At 41.2% G+C, this 19,541-nt stretch overlaps 2 protein-coding genes across 2 annotated transcripts in view; one reads left to right on the forward strand and one right to left on the reverse strand.

Moving 5' to 3' along the window:
- syn2b (synapsin IIb) overlaps positions 1–19,541 on the forward strand; it is a 108,163-nt gene that overhangs the window by 71,835 nt on the left and 16,787 nt on the right. The window lies entirely within an intron of this gene.
- On the reverse strand, positions 1,775–16,548 carry LOC134462851 (metalloproteinase inhibitor 4-like). Its single transcript, XM_063216076.1, has 5 exons — positions 15,908–16,548; positions 5,847–5,944; positions 4,419–4,533; positions 3,330–3,454; positions 1,775–2,886 (listed from the first exon to the last, which is right to left on the reverse strand). The coding sequence occupies exons 1-5, from the start codon at positions 16,053–16,055 to the stop codon at positions 2,689–2,691; spliced, it is 684 nt and encodes a 227-aa protein (XP_063072146.1). The 5' UTR covers positions 16,056–16,548; the 3' UTR covers positions 1,775–2,688.

The raw sequence follows: 19,541 nt of genomic DNA on the forward strand, positions 1-19,541 counted from the left end.
CTCCAAAAAATGATTTCTAACACAGACTTTATTTGTTTGTATTTATATGTTTCCTTCCAGTGTTTCTATTGCACTCTAGGGAAAGTGTTCCACTGGAATGGACTTTTAAGAGCAGTTAAAAGAAAAAAAAAGATGCTAGTTAGAAACCAAAGCCACAGACCACAATAACAAGTTGTGCCAACTCTGAACAACAAAGCCAATAAATGAAGGGGGAAAACTAACACGAAGGCTGGCATGTAGTGTATAAAGACATATATCTATCATTTGACTGGCACAGTCTTCCTTAAATACTTAGTAGTGGCAACGTGACACTCCGAAAGTCCAAGACTCAGATAGCTTTAATACAAAGCGGATTCCAAAAAAGTTGGGACGCTTTGTATTTTGTGAATAAAATCAAAATGCTGGCATTTTCAAAACATCTAATATGTTAATAAGGTAGAGCATTATGTACAGACAACATATCAGTTGTTAAAGTCGAGCAGAATTATTGTTTTGAGGTAATTATGTGATCATTTAAAATTTGACCCTTGCAACAAATCCCAAAAAAGTTGGGACAGCAGGGCCAATAAAATGCTTTTTATATTGGATAAGACTAAACACAACACAAGGGATGAGACTGAACAGTTAAATACTTTGACTGATGGCGTAATTTTATTCAAAAATTAGATATTTTGATATGCGAGACATGATTTCAGCAGCTCAACTGATAGCTGTGTTCTTCAACTTGTTTACCTTCTTGTTATGCGTAATATGTGGCATACCCTGACTGCAGGAAAACATGTTTTTGACCTGTTTACTCTTATGATGGAACCACACTGTTGGAACATGGTAGAGATTGAAATTTGCCACCATTATGGGGCAATAGCTAAAGACTGCTCCAAAACATAATGCCTTGGTAGCTATGTTTGCTGTTTAAAGTCTGTATGTATTATTCAACAATCATTTCTACGTGAGTAAGAAGACAATAACCAAGGCACCTCTGCACCCCCTCACCATCATATTTGCTGTCTTTCAGACTGCCCACTAAATCAAGGTTAAGTATTAATTTTCTATATAAGCTTGAGGGTGCATGACTCCATAATTTTCAAAATGGATTAAATATTTACCATTCTGTAATCAGAGGACAGTTTCACATGTGTCCTAGGTCCATAGAATGAGCTTTTTCGCACTTTTTCCCACTGTTTCCCACTGCATCATGTGCATTAATCAAGTGTTGTGTTTATGGTCATTTTTTCGAGAGCTGTCATTGTTGGAGTGTCATAGTTTGCTTATTGACCACGAGTATGTCATGATCTCATAACTCGTGCAATGATTACACAGAACTCTATATTACGGAAGTAGGCCTTATATGCCTGCAATTTTGATAATTCAATCTTTCTGTGTAATAGATAAGTAATTAGTCCCTCAAAATCTTCGCCGCTGAGTGCCATAGCCTCTATGTGATGGTATTTTATTTGTGCATTCATGTTGGCAGTCAATATAGTTCCTTTTAAAATATTCTTCCTTGTTTAATTTTTAGAATTATCCAACTATTACAACATGTGTTGGCCCTGTCCCAACTTTTTTGAGATTTGTTGCATGGGTCAAATTTTAAATGATCACATAATTACCTCAAAACAATAATTCTGCTCGACTTTAACAACTGATATGTTGTCTGTACATAATGCTATACCTTATTAGCATATTAGATGTTTTGGAAAATACCAGCATTTTGATTTTATTCACAAAATACAAAGTGTCCCAACTTTTTTGGAATCCGCTTTGTACACTGCAGTCTTAAAATATTATTGGATCTTTGACATTGGTTTATTTTGCTCATTTTGTACTTGTATTATATTGAAAAGTACTACAGAAAATTAAACTTAAAAAGATCCATGCAATGTGCGCCTTCATTTCCTAACCTGATTGTAACCATTGCGGTTGGAAAGTTTGTATTGTCTCATTGCTATGTCTTAGGGTATTGTTGACTGGTTGAGTCCTGTAGAGTATTTATGATAAAGACAGATTTGACAATAGATGCCTCTCATCCCCGTTCAATTTTGGGTGTCTCATGACTGGTGCAAGTAAATATTCTTAATGATTTGATAGGTTGGAGTAAGTGAGCTTCTACATGTGGAAGATGGGGCATTCTGGCTCTGTTTTTTCACCCCAAGTTATTGTCAGTTTGTGCAGTTGTGTCTCGGGATTCTATTGGGTGAAGCAGGAGATTCTCACTTGTCAATTGGGGAGGTGGTCAAGGAAGTCCTTCTCAACAATCAAAGGGGTGCAGCAGCTTTATCTCAAGGGTTGAGCAGGTGTGTTTGGGGCACTGGTTGGGTCCGTGGATCAAAGAGGGTCAAAGACCTTCCTCTCCAGAGTCAGAGCCAATGTGTATCATGGTATCATGGGGTCAGTCGGATCCAACAACTCCTTCTCAGGTAGCTCAGGCGTCAATCAGGTGTGTGTGTGTGTGTGTGTGTGTGTGTGTGTGTGTGTGTGTGTGTGTGTGTGTGTGTGTGTGTGTGTGTGTGTGTGTGTGTGTGTGTGTCTGTGTCTGTGTCTGTGTCTGTGTTTTTTGTCTCGTGTTTTGTTCGGCTCCTCTCAGGGGTCAGTTGGGTCAAGGAAGCTCTTCTCAGGGTTCGTTTGGATCCAACAGGTCCTTCTCAGGTGGAGCAGGTGTGCATTGTCTCAGGTTTGGTCAGGTTCTGCTCAGGGGTCGGTTGGGTCTAGAAGGTCTGCTTCTGGCGGAGGGGTGCCCTGGTACCAGGCACAGGAGCCATCGCTGCGCTTTATGCATGCGTGCTGCCGAGCCTGTTCCCCGCTCAGGCTGTTGTCCAACACCCAGTCAGTCCACAAGCACTCGTTATCCGCCGTTGAGGCACAGGGCACTGTGTAGCAGGGAGCGATCTGTGGGATAAAGAGAAGGAGTTTGGATTTAAAATGTTCAATTCAATTCTTTATTTATATTCAGACACAAGTGCATGGTCCATATCAAAAAGGAAATATAAAAGTAAACGTTAAATATATAAAGCCATTTATATGTCTCCAAAGCCATTTGGAGCCACATGTTCACACTTTGTGCCAAAAATAAACAATTCTCAGTAATTGCTGTCAAATATTGAAATTCCTATATGGTGGGATGAAGTACAAATAAAAGTCAAGTAAAAGTCTTCTCTAGGTTGGCACACCAGTCCAGTAAACAAGTTTTTACTGATCACCTTGTCAATGTGAAGGGAAGAAAATACAGCACATTACGACAAATCACTTAAGCTAGGTGAACAAGCAGCTTGCCAATGTTATTCTTTTGAGTAATGTTATTTGGATGAGTTAGAATCTCATCATAGACTTACTTTGCAATCACAACCCATCTGGTATCTGTAGTTGAGGTTCTTGCGTTGGGTCAGTGACAAGTTGTCCCACGGCTCTGTGAAGTCACAGAGTCCAATGTTCACCTTCCCATCTCGACGGATGTGTCCTGCAATGCAGCAGTGAACATGAGACTTACTGTAGAGGTAGAATGTATGTTGAGTATGTAAGTCTAAAGTTTTTACTTCCAGAACTGATGCTGTCCTTTCACAAATGGGATCTTTTTCATGAGTATTTTTCACCACCATCAATTTATAAGTTTTCATCATGAGTGGGCAAATTTGTTATACTTGGAAAGGTGTATATTCTCCATGTTCACCATTTAGAATTGCCAGTAATAATCATCTTTAGGCACAAATCATCCTGTTCTTTGGTCAGGCCAGCAAATATAGTTTATAATAAATCAATATTCATGAAAAGATCCATTTTGGGAATGGGCAGCTGTAATGCCTACTCTAGCCACAATCCTACATTCTACCATTGATCACTGTAAGGATTTTCTTCTGGCAATGATCAGGGGTTCTGTTCATGAGCGTTGGTCAGGATGATTCATTTTTGATAAAAGCTCTGTATCAAATGTAGTTTACAGTAATATGATAGCCTGGGGCCACAGAGTGTCATTGATATCCACTGAAGATTTTGCTAACTTTGGGAATGTGTTGTAGGGCTGTGTAATATGTCGAATTTATATCGTGATATCAATATTGCTGTCAAACAATATCAAATTTCATAATATCGATTTCAAACAATATTTTTGTCATTTGTCTATACTGACAAAAGTTTGGTTACGCTAAGCGCAATACATCCCCCTCCACTTGAGCCATTACACACTTGTGATTGTGTGATCACAAAATGCGATATCAAAAATGACTGAAATAATCGTGATTTTGATTTATTTATTTTTATCATACTCAATCAGTCCTACTGTGTTGTGTTTTAGATTGTGGGCCCTTTTTTTAGCAGAACTCCTTCCTCCATTCTGAACAACACAATGAGTTGATTATCACGTCATGAGTGTGAGTGATTGTCATATAGGCAATAAAGCTTTGTTGTCTTTTTTATGAGAAACTTACCTGACAACAAGTACTGGATTTTGTTGTTGGAATCCAGCTTGACTCCACAAAGTGAAGAGTAGAGAGGAGTGTAGACGTACTGGAGGTCCTTAACTTTGTCAAACCCTTTAAATATCTACAAACATGAAAATGCAAACTGTTACCTTCTCAAATAAGTCACACAACTGTAGAGTAAACCAATATTACACAGAAGCAGCAGATGTTGGAAATGTCTATGAACCTAACAGGAGATCTTAATAGCAGTCGTGTAGCAGATGCCAGCAAGCGGGGTACAGCATAGAGCAGGGATGTCAAACACAAACCGGGGGCCCACAGAGTCATTTTATTTGGCCCTCAAGGTCATTTCAAATGTGTATTACAGTTAGCCCACATAGGCCTACGTACGCCATTAGTGTATAACATAAAAAGACTTGAACATGAAATTTGGTGTGTCACAGGAATATGAGTGGACCCAGCCACAGTCATATGTAACAGAATTAGTTTAGGCACATTTAACCTTTAAATTGACTATGAGTATTGAGTGCATGCATTCACAATTTTTGTCCATTTTTGAAAATATATACCTGTATATATTGAATTTGGCCTGCAACTTCGTTGCAGATTTTAATTTTGGCCCTTAAAGATCTCCTCCCACAAGCTGGAATTTCATCTGAGGTTCCGGGTTCGAGCCCATGGGGACGAACTGGGCAGGATGACGTCAGTTACATTAGCATCCATGTTTTGGAGCTACGGTCTGTGTGTACTGTATATAATCACATCATCTTAGAGCCACAGGCTCATATGTGCCATTCCATTGCAGTACCCTTTTGTTAGCAGGGATCTGGCACAGCAGAGTGACTTATCACCATTGCTGACATCTGTAAAGGGAGAGTTTTATTGCCTGGTATTAAATCAATTCCCTTTTCCCATGATGTGTCCGTCAATATCCCTTCTGTCAGGCTTGTTGACAAATGGATTTATGACTTTATGAGGCTGTCTGGCCTGCCCGGGTTTAGGTTGAAACAAATTGGAAGGGTCGGAACTGAGGCACGCTTTGGAAGGAAAAACAACATCTCATTTTCATACCACCGGATCACACCGTATTCAAAACAAGCCTGGGGCTGTTTACACATTTCATCAGTCCCAGTATCACTCATGCCGAGAAGCTTGTGTTTGAGACGATGTCGAGCCAGTGAGTTTGTATTGTCATCCATGTCAACAGAGAGTAGGAAGGAGGGACATATGACAGTGGACAGATGCATGCCCATCCCCATTTAAATTCCTCTGCACTGCATTTCCCATCAACGCCCCAGTTGCTAGCCAGCTTGTAGCTTACTGTAGTAGTTGTTTGGTAACAGGTACAGTGATTGCATTGCAACCAACAAAGATGCTAAATTTGTTAACACCAAAGTCTTTGGGAAACACATCGTGGCTAGGCTCATTTCTTACCTTAATCAGTTTAATTTCATACTGGACCATCTTCATCAAGGGGGAGGACATATTGTTTGGAGACACAATCTTCTCCCCGGATATCTTTGCCCGTATTACTGAAACAAATGAAACATGACATTTTATTAGAAAATGGTGGCAAGCACAATCATAGGCTGAAAGGGTTTACATTAGTTCACTCTATGAAATTTGGATTAAGCATGTATGCATACATCTTCGTTCTCGCTGGAGAACAGACTTCTCGTGATCACGCCGCTCTTACAGGAGAGCAGCTGTCCACACGGTGGACCGATCATCAAAGTGCTTCACGGGTCAGCGGACCACTGCACTCGAGAAGCTGAGAGATTACATGGCGTATTGGGCAAGGTCACTGGTCGTGGTGCTGAAGTACTGCCACGGCCTAGAAATGTCTATGCAGTAAACATTCTCGAGCTCGGGAATACGGGACGCCACTGAGAGCTCGGGCAGTATCTGCGCCCACAGATATGTGCGAGCTCTGAGCAGACACCCCCGGCGAATGATGGTAGGAGAGCAAAGGAGCGAGGTGAACTGAGACTAAGCTAGGGCAAGATGTTTGACGAATCGATAGATCAGGGGCGTAAGGTAGGCTAATGGAGAGGTGGTGGGTGCGAGCGAGAAAGAAAATTTGAGCGAAGAATAAATGCTATATAGTTAATTAAGGGGTGTTCCAAATTTCAATGTGCTGAAATTTCACCGAATGACGGCAGAGCGGAGAATGAGATGCTGGTTAAATAGGCGTGCCCATCTTTCGCACTGAATTAAGACGATTGACAGTTCAGCGGAGAATAGAATGCAGGTGGTAATTAGGCATGGCAATTTTCATTACACTTCTCCCGAACGTTCGTTTTTAACAAACGTTCACATTGAACAGTACAATACACGTAGTGTTTAAAGAAACATTTGCACATGGTAAACATGGGATACATAAATCAAATTGAAACAGGATAAATAAAACATAATTTATCATTTTACCCTCAATAAAACTACTGTACTACTACTACTACTGTATAAGTAATAGTGTTAATTTCCTTAATTTCCTCGGGATCAATAAAGTTACTCTACTCTACTACTAACTAAGACTACCACTACTTTGATTCTGTTAATATGTACAAACTACCAAAGGCAAGGGGCACTTGGTGGTTGTCTTAATCTTTACAAGCAAGGCCTGACCTGCCCTGCTATCATGCCACTCTGACTGTTATATAACCCTGTGTCGTTGTAGTACGCCCCTCCTGTTAGATCACACACATGCACGCACGCACGCACGCACACACACACACACACACTGCTCTGCTTCCCGGGGTTACTAATGGGCTGCTCTGCTCTGCTCTGCTCTGCTGTGCACTGCGGTGTGCTTGGGATCATGCTCTGCATCACAAGTACCTGTATTTACCCTCCGGGCGCCTCTGATTGAGAAAAAAGCTCTCAGCACATCGGGCCTCATTCACAGAGCTCATTCTGACATGGAGAAATATGTTTTGAATTTGCCACTTAAGTGTTTTTTCCCTTCACCAGTGTTTTGTTATTTCAGGATTTGACCAGAACTAAAACATCTAATCATGTCAGGAAGCACCTGACACTTAACGTGCTAAGTACTGTAAAACTGATACTGTTAATACTGACGCGCTAAATACTGTAAAATAGTTTTGCATCCCTATCCCATACATAATATTACAGAATTTGAAACTTTTAAATGTGGACCTTACAACAACTTGGCAATTGTAGGGGACCAATGAACAAACTGAAGGAGAAGTTTAAAGAACGAGACACTTTTTTGTTCTTCCTTGAATATTTTGATGTCTCAAATAGTCTCAAATAGTCTCAAAAGATATACTCCTGTCCAGTTCACACAATACACTATAAAAGATGGCTGTTTGTTTACATTAGAACAGCTGTACTCAAACCATAATTTCTACACTGTAAAACATTGCAAGCCAGTAAAACATAAAAAGTGAGTTGCCTTGCTGACTTCAAGGTGCACTGTGTAAGATGGTTACCAAAGTAGGTATTGCAACTACAAAGTATGCTGCTCTTCGAAACTGTGCTGCCAAACTACCAAACTGGATCTTTTTTGAATATTTACGAAATAATGAACTAATATTTACCAGTATGATCAGCATACAGTAAGCTTTGCAGCTAAAAATGCACATTTCTGGAAATTCAAAATAGCGGACCATGGAGAAGGTCATTTATGAAAAGTGCCATTTTCCCAGTCATAATGAATACTTAGATTTGTTATTTATGGTTCTAGTGCAGTTTTTCTAATGTGAACAAATTGCCATCTGTACTATGTCAGAACCACAACCATGTGGCCGCTCAAGGTAAATTTGCAGTGTGCAATATACATAACCGCATACTGTAGTAGGGCTGCACAATGAATCGAAATTAATCAAAAATGGCAATTCGTGGCCGTGGCAATTAAACATGATCACACAGGGGGCCATGTAGTGACCTGCCCTCAGGCGTCCTTGAAGCCATGTTGACAGGCTGGTACTTCTGGTCAAAAATCTGTAGGCCCACCTAAAATTCATGCTATTGCCTTTTACATAGTTATTACCTGTACAATTCCGTTTTATTTCTTCATCCGTCATATACAGTCTTGGTTATATTTCATTTTATGATTTAAAAAATATATATATATTGTTGTTTAATAATCGTGATTGACTAATAATGATTGATTTCAATTTAGACAAAAAACACAATTTCTTCCATAATGGCTCAGCCCCACCACATAGGCATTAGCTTACAATGACAATCTCATTTCTGGCATTCCATTCCAATCCCCTCTGGCCTCCACAGGACTCTCCGCAGTGCTCATCCAGCTGGACTGGACTGGACTGGCCTCTCTCTATGGGGGGCTCTAACACAGTCCCAGCGCAGCTTTTACACACACACACACACACTCTGATATACACACACACATGCACGCACACACACACAAACACACCACACATTACACAAGGCACACACACAGACGCACACACACACACACACGCATGCAGTGTCTTTTTTGCTTGAGATGTCGGTTGTTATTGACATTGTTGATTTTGCCAAGTCAATTTCCAAAAGCTTTGCATGCAACCAACAGTGCTCTTGTTGTCAGTGTCTCTGACTGTTTCTCAGACAACCTAATTTTCTAGAAGCCAGACTTGCATATAGAGTAGTTGGGCTATTACAGATTTTTGTAACACGAATACAACAACCTCGCACCAAATCAGCAAAACTGTAGATACATTGCAAAGCCCCACATGGTTTGCCTAACTCACATAGTTGTAAACACACACAGTTGTGAAATGAATGAGTGTTCATCATTTGTAAATTGTGTGTATATTAGTGAGTTGTGTTTACAGCTATACAAAGTGAGTGTTGTTCAATGCATTGTTTTTGTAACATTTTGCAAAGTGCGTCTCTCTATTAGCTTGGCCAATTTGGTTATAGGTTTGTCCATCTGTGTGAAGAGTTCCACAAAAGCAGCCAAATTTACTTAAAATGTGCTTTAGAGAACAGAAAAACTAGAAAATAGGACTCACTGAATATATTGTGAACTGTAACTTATGCATTTTGATGTAGCCTCTTACTGCAGATGGGGTCGCGGACGGGCCTATTCACTATTTGCTGAAAATACTCAACTACATCATAACAACATTGCTATGCCAATGCAGAGAGCCTTACGCAACAGATTAAGACATAGTCGTTACAATTATGGTTACAGTAAGGTTATAACATAGGTGCTGCGCTAAGGGGTTAACCCCTTAGCGCAGCACTATGGCTCTCTTTAATGTCATATCAATGTTGATATGATGTAGTGAAGCATTTTCAGCAAGTGAATAGGGTCGCCAACGACACCAGCTGCAGTTAGAGGCTACTGAAGTTTAATCGTTGGGGAATTAAAATGACTTACACAACACAAAAAAGTTTGCTGACTTCCCAACTTGGCTGTTCTAGAACACTGCACGAAATGGTGTTGTTTGGTGACATCAGCTGATTTTGAGCAAGAAGTGATCAGACTCTTTGGCAAGAATTAGCAACAAAAAGTCTATTGCTATTGGCAGCGGTCTGATATTGAATTCACAAGTCCGTTATTAAGAAATAGCAGGCCCACAAATATTGGGGACCTCCATTCAAGTAAATGATTCTACAGAATGAAGAGGAGCTTAAGTACATTAGCACAGGATTAGAGTACACACACATCTACACATTATGCCTCGCTCGGGAATGGGGCAGCTCACACATTAGTGTAGTAGACAGTCACTAAAGAGGAGAGTCTTAACTTGCTTCTTGAAAGTTGAAATAGATGTTCTTAGCCTTACTGCCTCTGGGAGATTGTTCCACCAATGAGAAACAGTGACAGAGCACAGTCTTGACTGGGATCCGACAGTTTGTGTTGGAGGAGCAGTTCTCCTCCATTTAAACCCAAATGAATAAACGCTCCAAAAGTGCCACAATAAATCTGATACTACTGTGCTGGATACACAACCAATGTGATGCAGATCGTCCCATAGTGATACAGATCGGATGGATGACCAGGAATGTGGGGCATCTTGTGTTTCAGGGTTTTCTTTACATTTCAAACTTGAGAGAATTACGATGTTCAGCCAATGTGGCAAGTCCACAACAAATAGGTATTTGGTAATATTCATTAATTCTGGGAACACCCACTTCCACATTAGAGGATTTCAATGTTCAGACAATGTAGGAAATCCACACCATCTATTTGATAACATTCATTCATTCGTTTGGGGAATACCCACACTCACTGCAGTGTTCAATAGGTCTTCATTAGTTCAGTGACCGTGAAGAGATATTCATTCCTCCAGGAAATGTTACCCAATACCATTGAGCCTTGAGATCCCAATCTCAGGATGTTTAACTGCTCTTCACACTCAAGAGTGTTTTCACTCTTATTCTCACCTTATTCTCACTTGTTGTTGTCATCTTAAGGGAGGTACGTTAAACAAATCCACCCTCAGTGAAATAAAACGAAGACTTCCAAGGTATTCTCATTTACCAAAATATGAAAAAGTCTTTTGACTTGACTCTTTGACTTGGTTACATTAAATGCACATTTTGTTAAAAACGAAAGAGTGAAATTTGGCATGCCTAATTCACCACCTGCATTCTGTTCTTCACTCAACTGTCATTCACCTGAGTTCTCACTCGCACCCACCACCTTCCCTTTCGCCTCCCTTGTGCCGCTGTTCAATCGATTCGTCAGGTGTCTTGCCCTAGCTTCCTTTCATTTCACCTCGCTCCATTGCTCTCCAACCATCATCTGCCGGGGGGTGTCCACTCAGAATTCGCACATATCTGCGAGCGCAGATACTGCCCGATCTCTCAGTGGCGACCCGTATTCCTGAGCTCGAGAATGTTTGCTGCATAGACATTTCTCGGCCGTGGCAGTACTTCAGCACCACGGGCAGCGATCTTGCCCAATATGCCACATAATCTATCTCAGCTTCTTTAGTGCAGTGATCCCTGAGGACCCCATTGATGATCAGTCCACCGTGTGGACAGCCACTCAAATGCGAGAGCGGCATGATCACGAGAAGTCCATTCTCCAGCGAGAACGAAGATATATGCATACAAGCTTAATCCAAATTTCAGAGAGTGAACTAATGAAATACATTAAAAAATACTTTTGAGCTCCACTTCCAGTGATTCCAGAGCTACATTTGTGGACCCTCAAAGCTCTCCAGCCATTCTGAAGCTGAAACCATTCCAAATTAGCCACTGTAACAAACATCGGCACTTCAAATTAGAGAGGCAAAGCTCAAAGGTGCAGAGATATGCGTGTGAGTGTGTCTTTTTATTCGTCTTTTTGCAGTTATATAAACTTAGACTGTGTTCTACCATAACCATATTAATAGGACTGGTTTAATGTCAATCTGCTGATTTGAGTGGCTTGGTGTGATCTGCTGTGGTCTATGAGTGTTGTGCTCTCCTGTGGCCAGTTCATTATGAATTTCTTCTGGGCTGTTGTCACACCTTGTTACTAGCCAATCACCTGGGGTGCTGGTAGCACAGGTGTGTGTGTGTGTGTGTGTGTGTGTGTGTGTGTGTGTGTGTGTGTGTGTGTGTGTGTGTGTGTGTGCGTGTGCGTGCGTGCGTGCGTGCGTGCGTGCGTGCGTGCGTGCGTGCGTGCGTGCGTGTGTCATTACCCAATCTTACAATCTTATATTAAAAGCGGGGATACTGTTTTTAAAACAAATGCCATGCCAAATGCCATGCCACTTCTTATGACTTTCTGGATCACTTGCTTAAGACAAGTATCGATTTACCACAGACAAGCCGGATATCATACATTTCATGAAGTCATTCTTTTTTGGAAGGTGCATCCCCAGCTGAATAAACACCAAGCAGAAGTTGCACAGTTGGCAACGACTCGCCCACTCTGAGGCAAGAATGTCTCTCTTTCACTCTCACGCTTCCCTTTGTCTTTACGGTACTTATGTAATGTTTTCATTCAGCTACAGTATGCAGAGCTCTGTAATCAAGCAATGGTGAATTAGGAGTAGGAAAGCAATTAAAGAAAGGATAACGAAAAGCCCTAATATTACGATGAGGCTTGTAGTCAGAAAGCATTCTGGAGTCAGGATGTGGGTTGGATTGTTGTTAGGAATGCTTAATCTCTTGAGGAATGGTTCCTGTGGTTTCTTAAAAACTGATTTTGGGCTTATTACAAGGAGTGGGGTCATTCGCCGAAAAGAGGCAAAAGAACAGGACATAAAATTGATCCGTCACGAGGTATCTGGGGAAGCCATGGAAGGAATGGTGCGGTGGGTTGTACACCGTGTTCTTGTTCTGTGTCTCTGTCCTGCGATTTATTAAGTTTGAGTTTAAGATGATAAGGAAGATCGGATGTTTATATGACTTGTTGTTCACATCAGGACAGCACAATGTCCATTGTATTTTTTGTGTGTCTATTAGCCCATGAGCCAATATTTGGCTCGAGGACATTTGCGGTCATTGTCCTCTCTATAAAGTCTGCCAAGATTTTGTTTTAAAAGTGTTGAAAAGTATTGTCTTATCTAGCTCGTCTTCTCTGCTGTTGGCTTCCCATCAGTGATTTACTTCATTACAGCTAATTGTGCACATGTGAACAAGTGCAATTTGCAAATCTCCCCATGCCGTTCCAATCTGTAATGGGCCCTAATAGCCTAGCGAGTGTTCTCTTTGGCTGCAGCTTTGAGGCTAATATAGGACAAGACAAAAAAGGTAAAGGATAAAAAAAATGATGCTTCATTTGCTCAAAATCAGGTGTTTTAAGTTCACATTCACAAATAAATCGCAAGCCTTGTCATGTCCACAAAGATATCCTGCCCGGCTCTGTAAGATGTGCGATTAGTATGCGTAGCCGCACGCCTGGCCCATTGACATGCTAATGGCGTGGGACTTTTGAAACTCATGTAGTACATTTACTCTTTGCACAGCTTGGACGCTCTCCAGTCAGTGGAGCCTTAACATCCCGAAACCCTCACCCACCCACCCTTTCTCCCCTCCCCAATAACTGGGCTAACCGCTAACAGCTCTCCTGGTTGATCCAATCGTGTTCACACCAAAAAGGGCTTGGCTGGCCAGCCAACTGAAGAAATGAGTAGAGTAGATCTAGGTCACCAAGAGGTGTTCTTCTCAGACATTCTCAGTGCCGTATTAGTAAGCAAAGCAAAGGGTGCTGCTTCACATGCAAGCTCTGTCCTCAAGAAGCTGTATCTGTGTGGACTGAGAATGTGTGCCGTTCCGCCAGTGTAACACTAATCGTCATTGAAAAGCCTTTGCTACTATACAGTAGTACTACACTACTACGCCATTACACACAGGGCATTTAGTACGGATGCATTTACAAACATTTAAATTTGCATGGAAATGGACGATAAAACAAATATCACAGGTTGAAAAAACAAGGCTGTACATTTATTTTCATTGTATGAATGGGGGGGGAAAGTATCTGTATCGGTATTTGGAATCGGTAAGTCTTAATAGAGTGCTCCACACACCAGACATGATGACCACAACAGTTGAGTTTTTTATAAACATGTTAAATGGAAATTGTGAAAGCAGGCATCCAACATACACCCAACATGAGAAACGATGAGGAGCAGGGTGGAGTGATATTATTGAGATGTTTTTCAAAAGCATGTGATGAATGATAACCCTGCAACCAATCAGTATTAATTGGAATTTGCAGGCTACCACATTCGTAACACATTGTTTACCTTGTTGTTTACAGTGTGACTGGAATCTTTTAGCATGAACCCTTGCATCACATCTATAGCGATTGATGACGTTATAGTTGTAATATTACTCATGACATAGATAGTATTACTCATGACTTGTTATTGTTAGTCTTAGTGATTATCTAGGTTGAACACCAGGGGAATGTGTTAGCTGCAGAACTGTCTGTTCTTGAGGCATTATATTTGATTGTTGATTTGGCTGCAAGAGGAAAATTTCAATTGGCAAAGCTTTACACGTCCCTCAGTTAGTCTGCTATCTTTATTGTGAAAGTGGAAGGTAAGTATCTAAATCAATTGGAGGATTAAAGTTTTTTAGTGTGTCCTCTTTACGTAAGGGACACAATCTGGTGAATACTCTCTACTCTGTCTACAATTTAGTGGAGCACACAGCTGCACATGCCATAGTGTCTCTCTCTCTCTCTCTCTCTCTCTCTCTCTCTCTCTCTCTCTCTCTCTCTCTCTCTCTCTCTCTCTCTCTCTCTCTCTCTCTCTCTCTCGGCCTCCAGCTCTGCCCAACATGTTTATGAGGACACAGAGTCAAATGCCACTGTTTTCCTTGGCTCACACAGAGAAGAAGAGCATGAGAAGAAACAAGTACAGAATGATAGAGAGAATGACATAGAGGGATCAAGGGACAGAGAAAAGGAGAGAGGGAACAGTTAGAATGCATCCCAAAAGGTAATATTTACTTTCCTTAAGTACGCAGCATCAACATTGTGCCCAAAACTTGCAAAACACAGTAACCCCATACTGAATAGTCTTTCTTTTATTACGAATACATAAATGTCATTTTACACCCAGTAAAGTGCTGCTTAGAACCAGCTTAAAATGCTTCATGAAATGATAGAAGTGAAATTAGCTTCTGACATTTCGCATTTGTATTCACTATTCATTGTGCTATGAAAAAGAAGCATATTGTATGTTGCTAGGCTAATTCAAATAGTGCAAGTCAAATCAACATCTCAAAATCCACACGCCGTTTTACTTTTGCATTTTCCCCCTCCAAGTTGTTCCTAAGCAACACCTTTTGCACTGTACCACGTCAGACACAAAAACAGCCCTCCCCAAGTAAAGAGGAGACCCGACCCACAGGTGTAAGAAGCATCAACTGTTCAAGAGCTGTGCAATACATTCTCTCCCAGTGCTTCTAGAATTTTCCACAAACATGCTAAAGCTCTCATTGGCCTTCATGTGAAGAGTCCCACGAAGTACTGGTGACGTCATAGTGATGAGAATTTTGCCAAAGTTCTGATTGCATTATGCGATCGATCGCACTCCACAAGTGTCCCACTCAGCCCAGCCATGGCTCAAATGGCTAGGCACTAGACTGCTACACCAGCGTCCCGGGTTCGATTCTGACACAGGTCCTTTGCTGATCCCTCCCCATCTCTCTCTCCCCACTCATTTCCTTTCAACCTGCACTCTCCTATCTCAAAAATAACTAGAAACGCACTGAGAGAGTGCAGACCTCCGCCAAGGAAGCTGTTTGATAGAACATCTGAATATGTTACACCCTCATTTGGTCTTTCTGCCTTGTTTTTGTGGAGTTAGAAACTGGAATGTCAAAATTTGCTCTATTCCGCTATGGTGAAGAATCTTTAAAAAAAAATCCTGGATCCAGATCATGATTCGGATCACCACCAAAATGTAACCACAACTCCACATTTGAGTTATTCTGCTGACAGACAGACAAGCAAACAAACAGACAAACCAACGCGACCGAAAACATAACCTCCTTGGTGAAGGTAATAATAAAAGGCAAAAAAAAGTGTCCCACTCTCTTCCCCTTCCCCACTGTTTACTCACCCACGTCTGAGTAGCAGAAGTGTTGCTGGGGGTGGGCCGGGATGCAGCTGCATGCCTCCGCTCCATTGTCCGTGCCCAGGGTCATCAGCATCACCGTCATCATCACCGCTAGCCCCACCGAGGAGCACCCTGCCACGGGGACTGCCATGCTTGTTCTGGAGCTCACACCTGTCTGCTTTGCCTGCTCTGCCTGTTCTGCCTGTCTGCCTGCTTGCTCTGCCCTGTTGGACACACTCTGCCCTGTTTTGTGCTGTCACTGAGGATTAGTGACAACCCCCAGGAAACCCACGGTCTCCAAAGGCTTTCACAAGAATGAACCAATGAAGAAGGATGGATGACTGAGGAGAGGATAGCTGGCTGGGTGGCTGGCTTGATTGTCAGTCTTCTGCCGGTGAACTTGTTGAGGAGGATGAGAAAATAAGAGCGCCTATTCCAGTGTCTCTATTCCGATGACTCTTGATCTAATGTAAAAAGAAAACAACCCCTGCTGCCTGTGGGGCTTTAGTCTCTGTCTGTTTGTCTGGTCTGTCGCTGGTCTGATTTCTGTCCCACACTCACTCTGAGCTCTGTGATGCCTCTCTCCTTCTCTCCTTCTCTTTCTCTTGCGCTCTTTCTTTCATGTCCTGAGCGATGGAGACAGGGAACCCCTTATGTAGCCCTCATCTTTGTATGTGGGAGGGACTGCCTACTATGCCTCTACCGCCAAGAAAAGGAGAAAAATATAGAGAGAGAGAGGGAGAGAGAGAGTGAAAAAAGGAAAGAAAAGAAGCGTGCATGCCCCTCCTTCCTTTCTACGTAGTCTGTCTGTCTGCCCCCTCATGCTGGTCAGTTATGTGAGCAGATTGCACCTTAAACCACCAAATAATTTTAGGAGAGGGAAACCAAAAAGGTCAGCGTCTGCGCCTTAATTTTAAGCTGTGTATTGCTTGGTGTGACTGCTTATCAAAAGAAGTGATACCAAAAATGACAAAGCAAATGAGGTCAAGTCTCATGTCAAAAACGGTATGTATATTGTAGCTTAAATGTAACAAAAGACATCAGTGGCCCGTCTTTTGTTACTTTTCAGCTACAATATGCATTTTTTTGGGTCATTTTTGTACCTTAAACCACCAAACACGCATTGGTCAAAAACACAAAGAAATGAGAATAAACTCCAAAACATAACTGCTTCTTTCAATCCAATACATTTTTATTCATTTTTTTTATTTTTGGATCGTTTTGTTAAAGAATGGGATGCCTTCTTTTTTATGTGTCACTAGTTGTGAGGTTGCAGTACTGTGTGTTGTCTACCGAGACACACAATGCTTCAGGCACCACACCTGCCACACACGCATGCCTTCACGTACTGTATGCACACACACACACACACACACACACACACACACACACACACACACACACACACACACACACACACACACACACACACACACACACACACACACACACACATTTGGACTTTTAAGTTAGAGAAACACAACACAACAGTTTAGGTAATTAGACCGAGTTAAAAAAAAACAAAAAAACATCTAAATCCATTCTACTGTATTGTTCAGTAGGCTATGTCAGCTCTTAAGATACTATTTTGCTATCAACTTGCAAGAAAACGTTTTATTATGGCAGTGTAGCTACAATTCAGCAGTCAGAATCTAACAGAATAATATCATTGCATCATGCAAATATTGCTTACATTAGAAATGTAATGGAAAAACACATTTAGATCATTTCCAAAGGCTGTTGATTCACATAATTTTATGTGTATAATTTTAAGCTAACTCTCCGAAGCCGCTGTACTGAAGACTATTCAGTGCTCCCACATCCGAACAACAAAACCACTGCAATGTGTATCATGCAAATATTGGATTCTCCTACATGTCTTAGATAACCGCCTTAGACAATCAAAGCAGCTCCCACACTCTGCCGCCTCTTTAGGCTAAAACCTTCTGAGGACACGTGGGCTTTACCGGGTCACATAATGCTCGCTTCATTATGGCCTTACGTAATACATCCATCCCAGCCTTGGTCTTGGTGTGTAAACAACACCAGATGAACTAGATTTTATTTCTTTTCTTTTTTCCCCCCTTCTTTAGTTCCGTTTCCTTAGCGGACACAGAGAAACTCCAATACCAACAGATATATAATCTCTGTGGACGGATTTGGTCAGGATTGAGGAGGCCAAGATTAAACAAGAAAGTGGAGAATAAACAAGGAAGTGGAAAAGGTCACATTATGATACAACATGATACAGTTCTGGTGGCTGCCTGTGTGTTTTTTTCTGGATTTGTCCTGATTTCTGAAGGCAAGGATTCATTGCCGATACTGTGGTCACAGCACCTACATGGGAATGTGTGAAAGAGTCTTAATAGCATATTACTACTTGCTATGAAGGCAAACATTACTAATTCACATACCGTACATTTTGGCATCAAAATGTATTTGACTTTGACCTCAGTTTGGTTTAATGTTTAATGTTTAGTTTGGTTTAATGTTTAATTGTCAGTGACAATGCACAACACAATTTTGCCAGATTGTAGCCACGTCCATACAAACACAAGAACATAGCTGCTGATAGTGTACTGTAGGCTTCTATATGGGTCATTCACATTTCACATGGCAAAAGTTCATTAGACAGGTGGTGCATAAAAAGTCTTTCCTGTGTATTCATCAGAAATACAGTGGTGCTCATATGTTTACATACCCCAGCAGAATATACACTTTCTTGGCGATTTCTCACAAAATATGAAGGATTACACAAAACCTTTTTTTCACTCATTGCTAGTGACTGGCTTAAGATATTTATTAGCAATCTTCTGTGTTTACTCTTTCAAAAGCATGATCACACCCCAAACTACCCAAATGACCCTGTTCAAAAGTTTACATACCCTAGTTTCTGATGCTGAATATGGCCCTGTTTAACATCAAGGACCGCTCTAAATTGTTTGTGGTAGTTGTGGATAAGGCTCTTAATATTCTCAGATGACAAAACAGCACATTCTTCCTGGCAGAACGGTTGTTTCCTATAATATTTTTGGGTGTCTTGCTGGAACCTCACATTTGAGGTTTTCCCTGAGTGGCTCAATGATGTTGAGATCAGGAGAGTGAGATGGTCGCTCAAAAACCTTAATTTTATTCTTTCTGAAGCTAATGACGGGTTGATTTGGCTTTCTGTGTCGAAATATTGTCATGTTGGCACTGTTGGAATTTCAATTCAGAAATACAATATGAGGGGGTTTGGTTGAAATCAAGCCATTGGGCAAGGGAATCATTGCATTGCAATGATCATTGCAAGGGAAATTGTTTCGGAGGCATAGGACAACCAAAAAATAACTTCAGGTGAAATATAGGACAACATGAAAAAATGTTTTGAACTGTACAGCAAAGAGGCACTTGAGGAAAGATGGGCTGTTGGGGGTTGCCAGGAGAAAGCCATTACTACAAAAATGCAAACATGTTATTTTGCATATGATACACCAAATAGCATAGTGAGAAGCATCAGAATGCCTTTGACAAAGTCATTTGGAAAAATGAGATCAATATGGAACTTTTTTCAGCCACTATTAACAGTACCATTTGGAGAACAGTCAACGGAGCCTATGATGAAAGTTACACCATACCCTTCTGTGAAACATGGTCA

The sequence above is a fragment of the Engraulis encrasicolus genome, chromosome 14 (assembly GCF_034702125.1).
Source record: "Engraulis encrasicolus isolate BLACKSEA-1 chromosome 14, IST_EnEncr_1.0, whole genome shotgun sequence".
NCBI classification, from domain to species: domain Eukaryota; kingdom Metazoa; phylum Chordata; class Actinopteri; order Clupeiformes; family Engraulidae; genus Engraulis; species Engraulis encrasicolus.

What these genes read in the sequence shown, in the direction of transcription:
- LOC134462851 (XM_063216076.1), bottom strand. Translation starts at nt 16,055, where the DNA reads ATGGCAGTCCCCGTGGCAGGGTGCTCCTCGGTGGGGCTAGCGGTGATG. An exon ending in CTTCTGCTACTCAGACGTGG is followed by an intron (nt 5,945 to 15,907) that starts GTGAGTAAACAG and finishes CATTTGTTTCAG; the next exon opens with TAATACGGGCAAAGATATCC. An exon ending in ATGAAATTAAACTGATTAAG is followed by an intron (nt 4,534 to 5,846) that starts GTAAGAAATGAG and finishes TCATGTTTGTAG; the next exon opens with ATATTTAAAGGGTTTGACAA.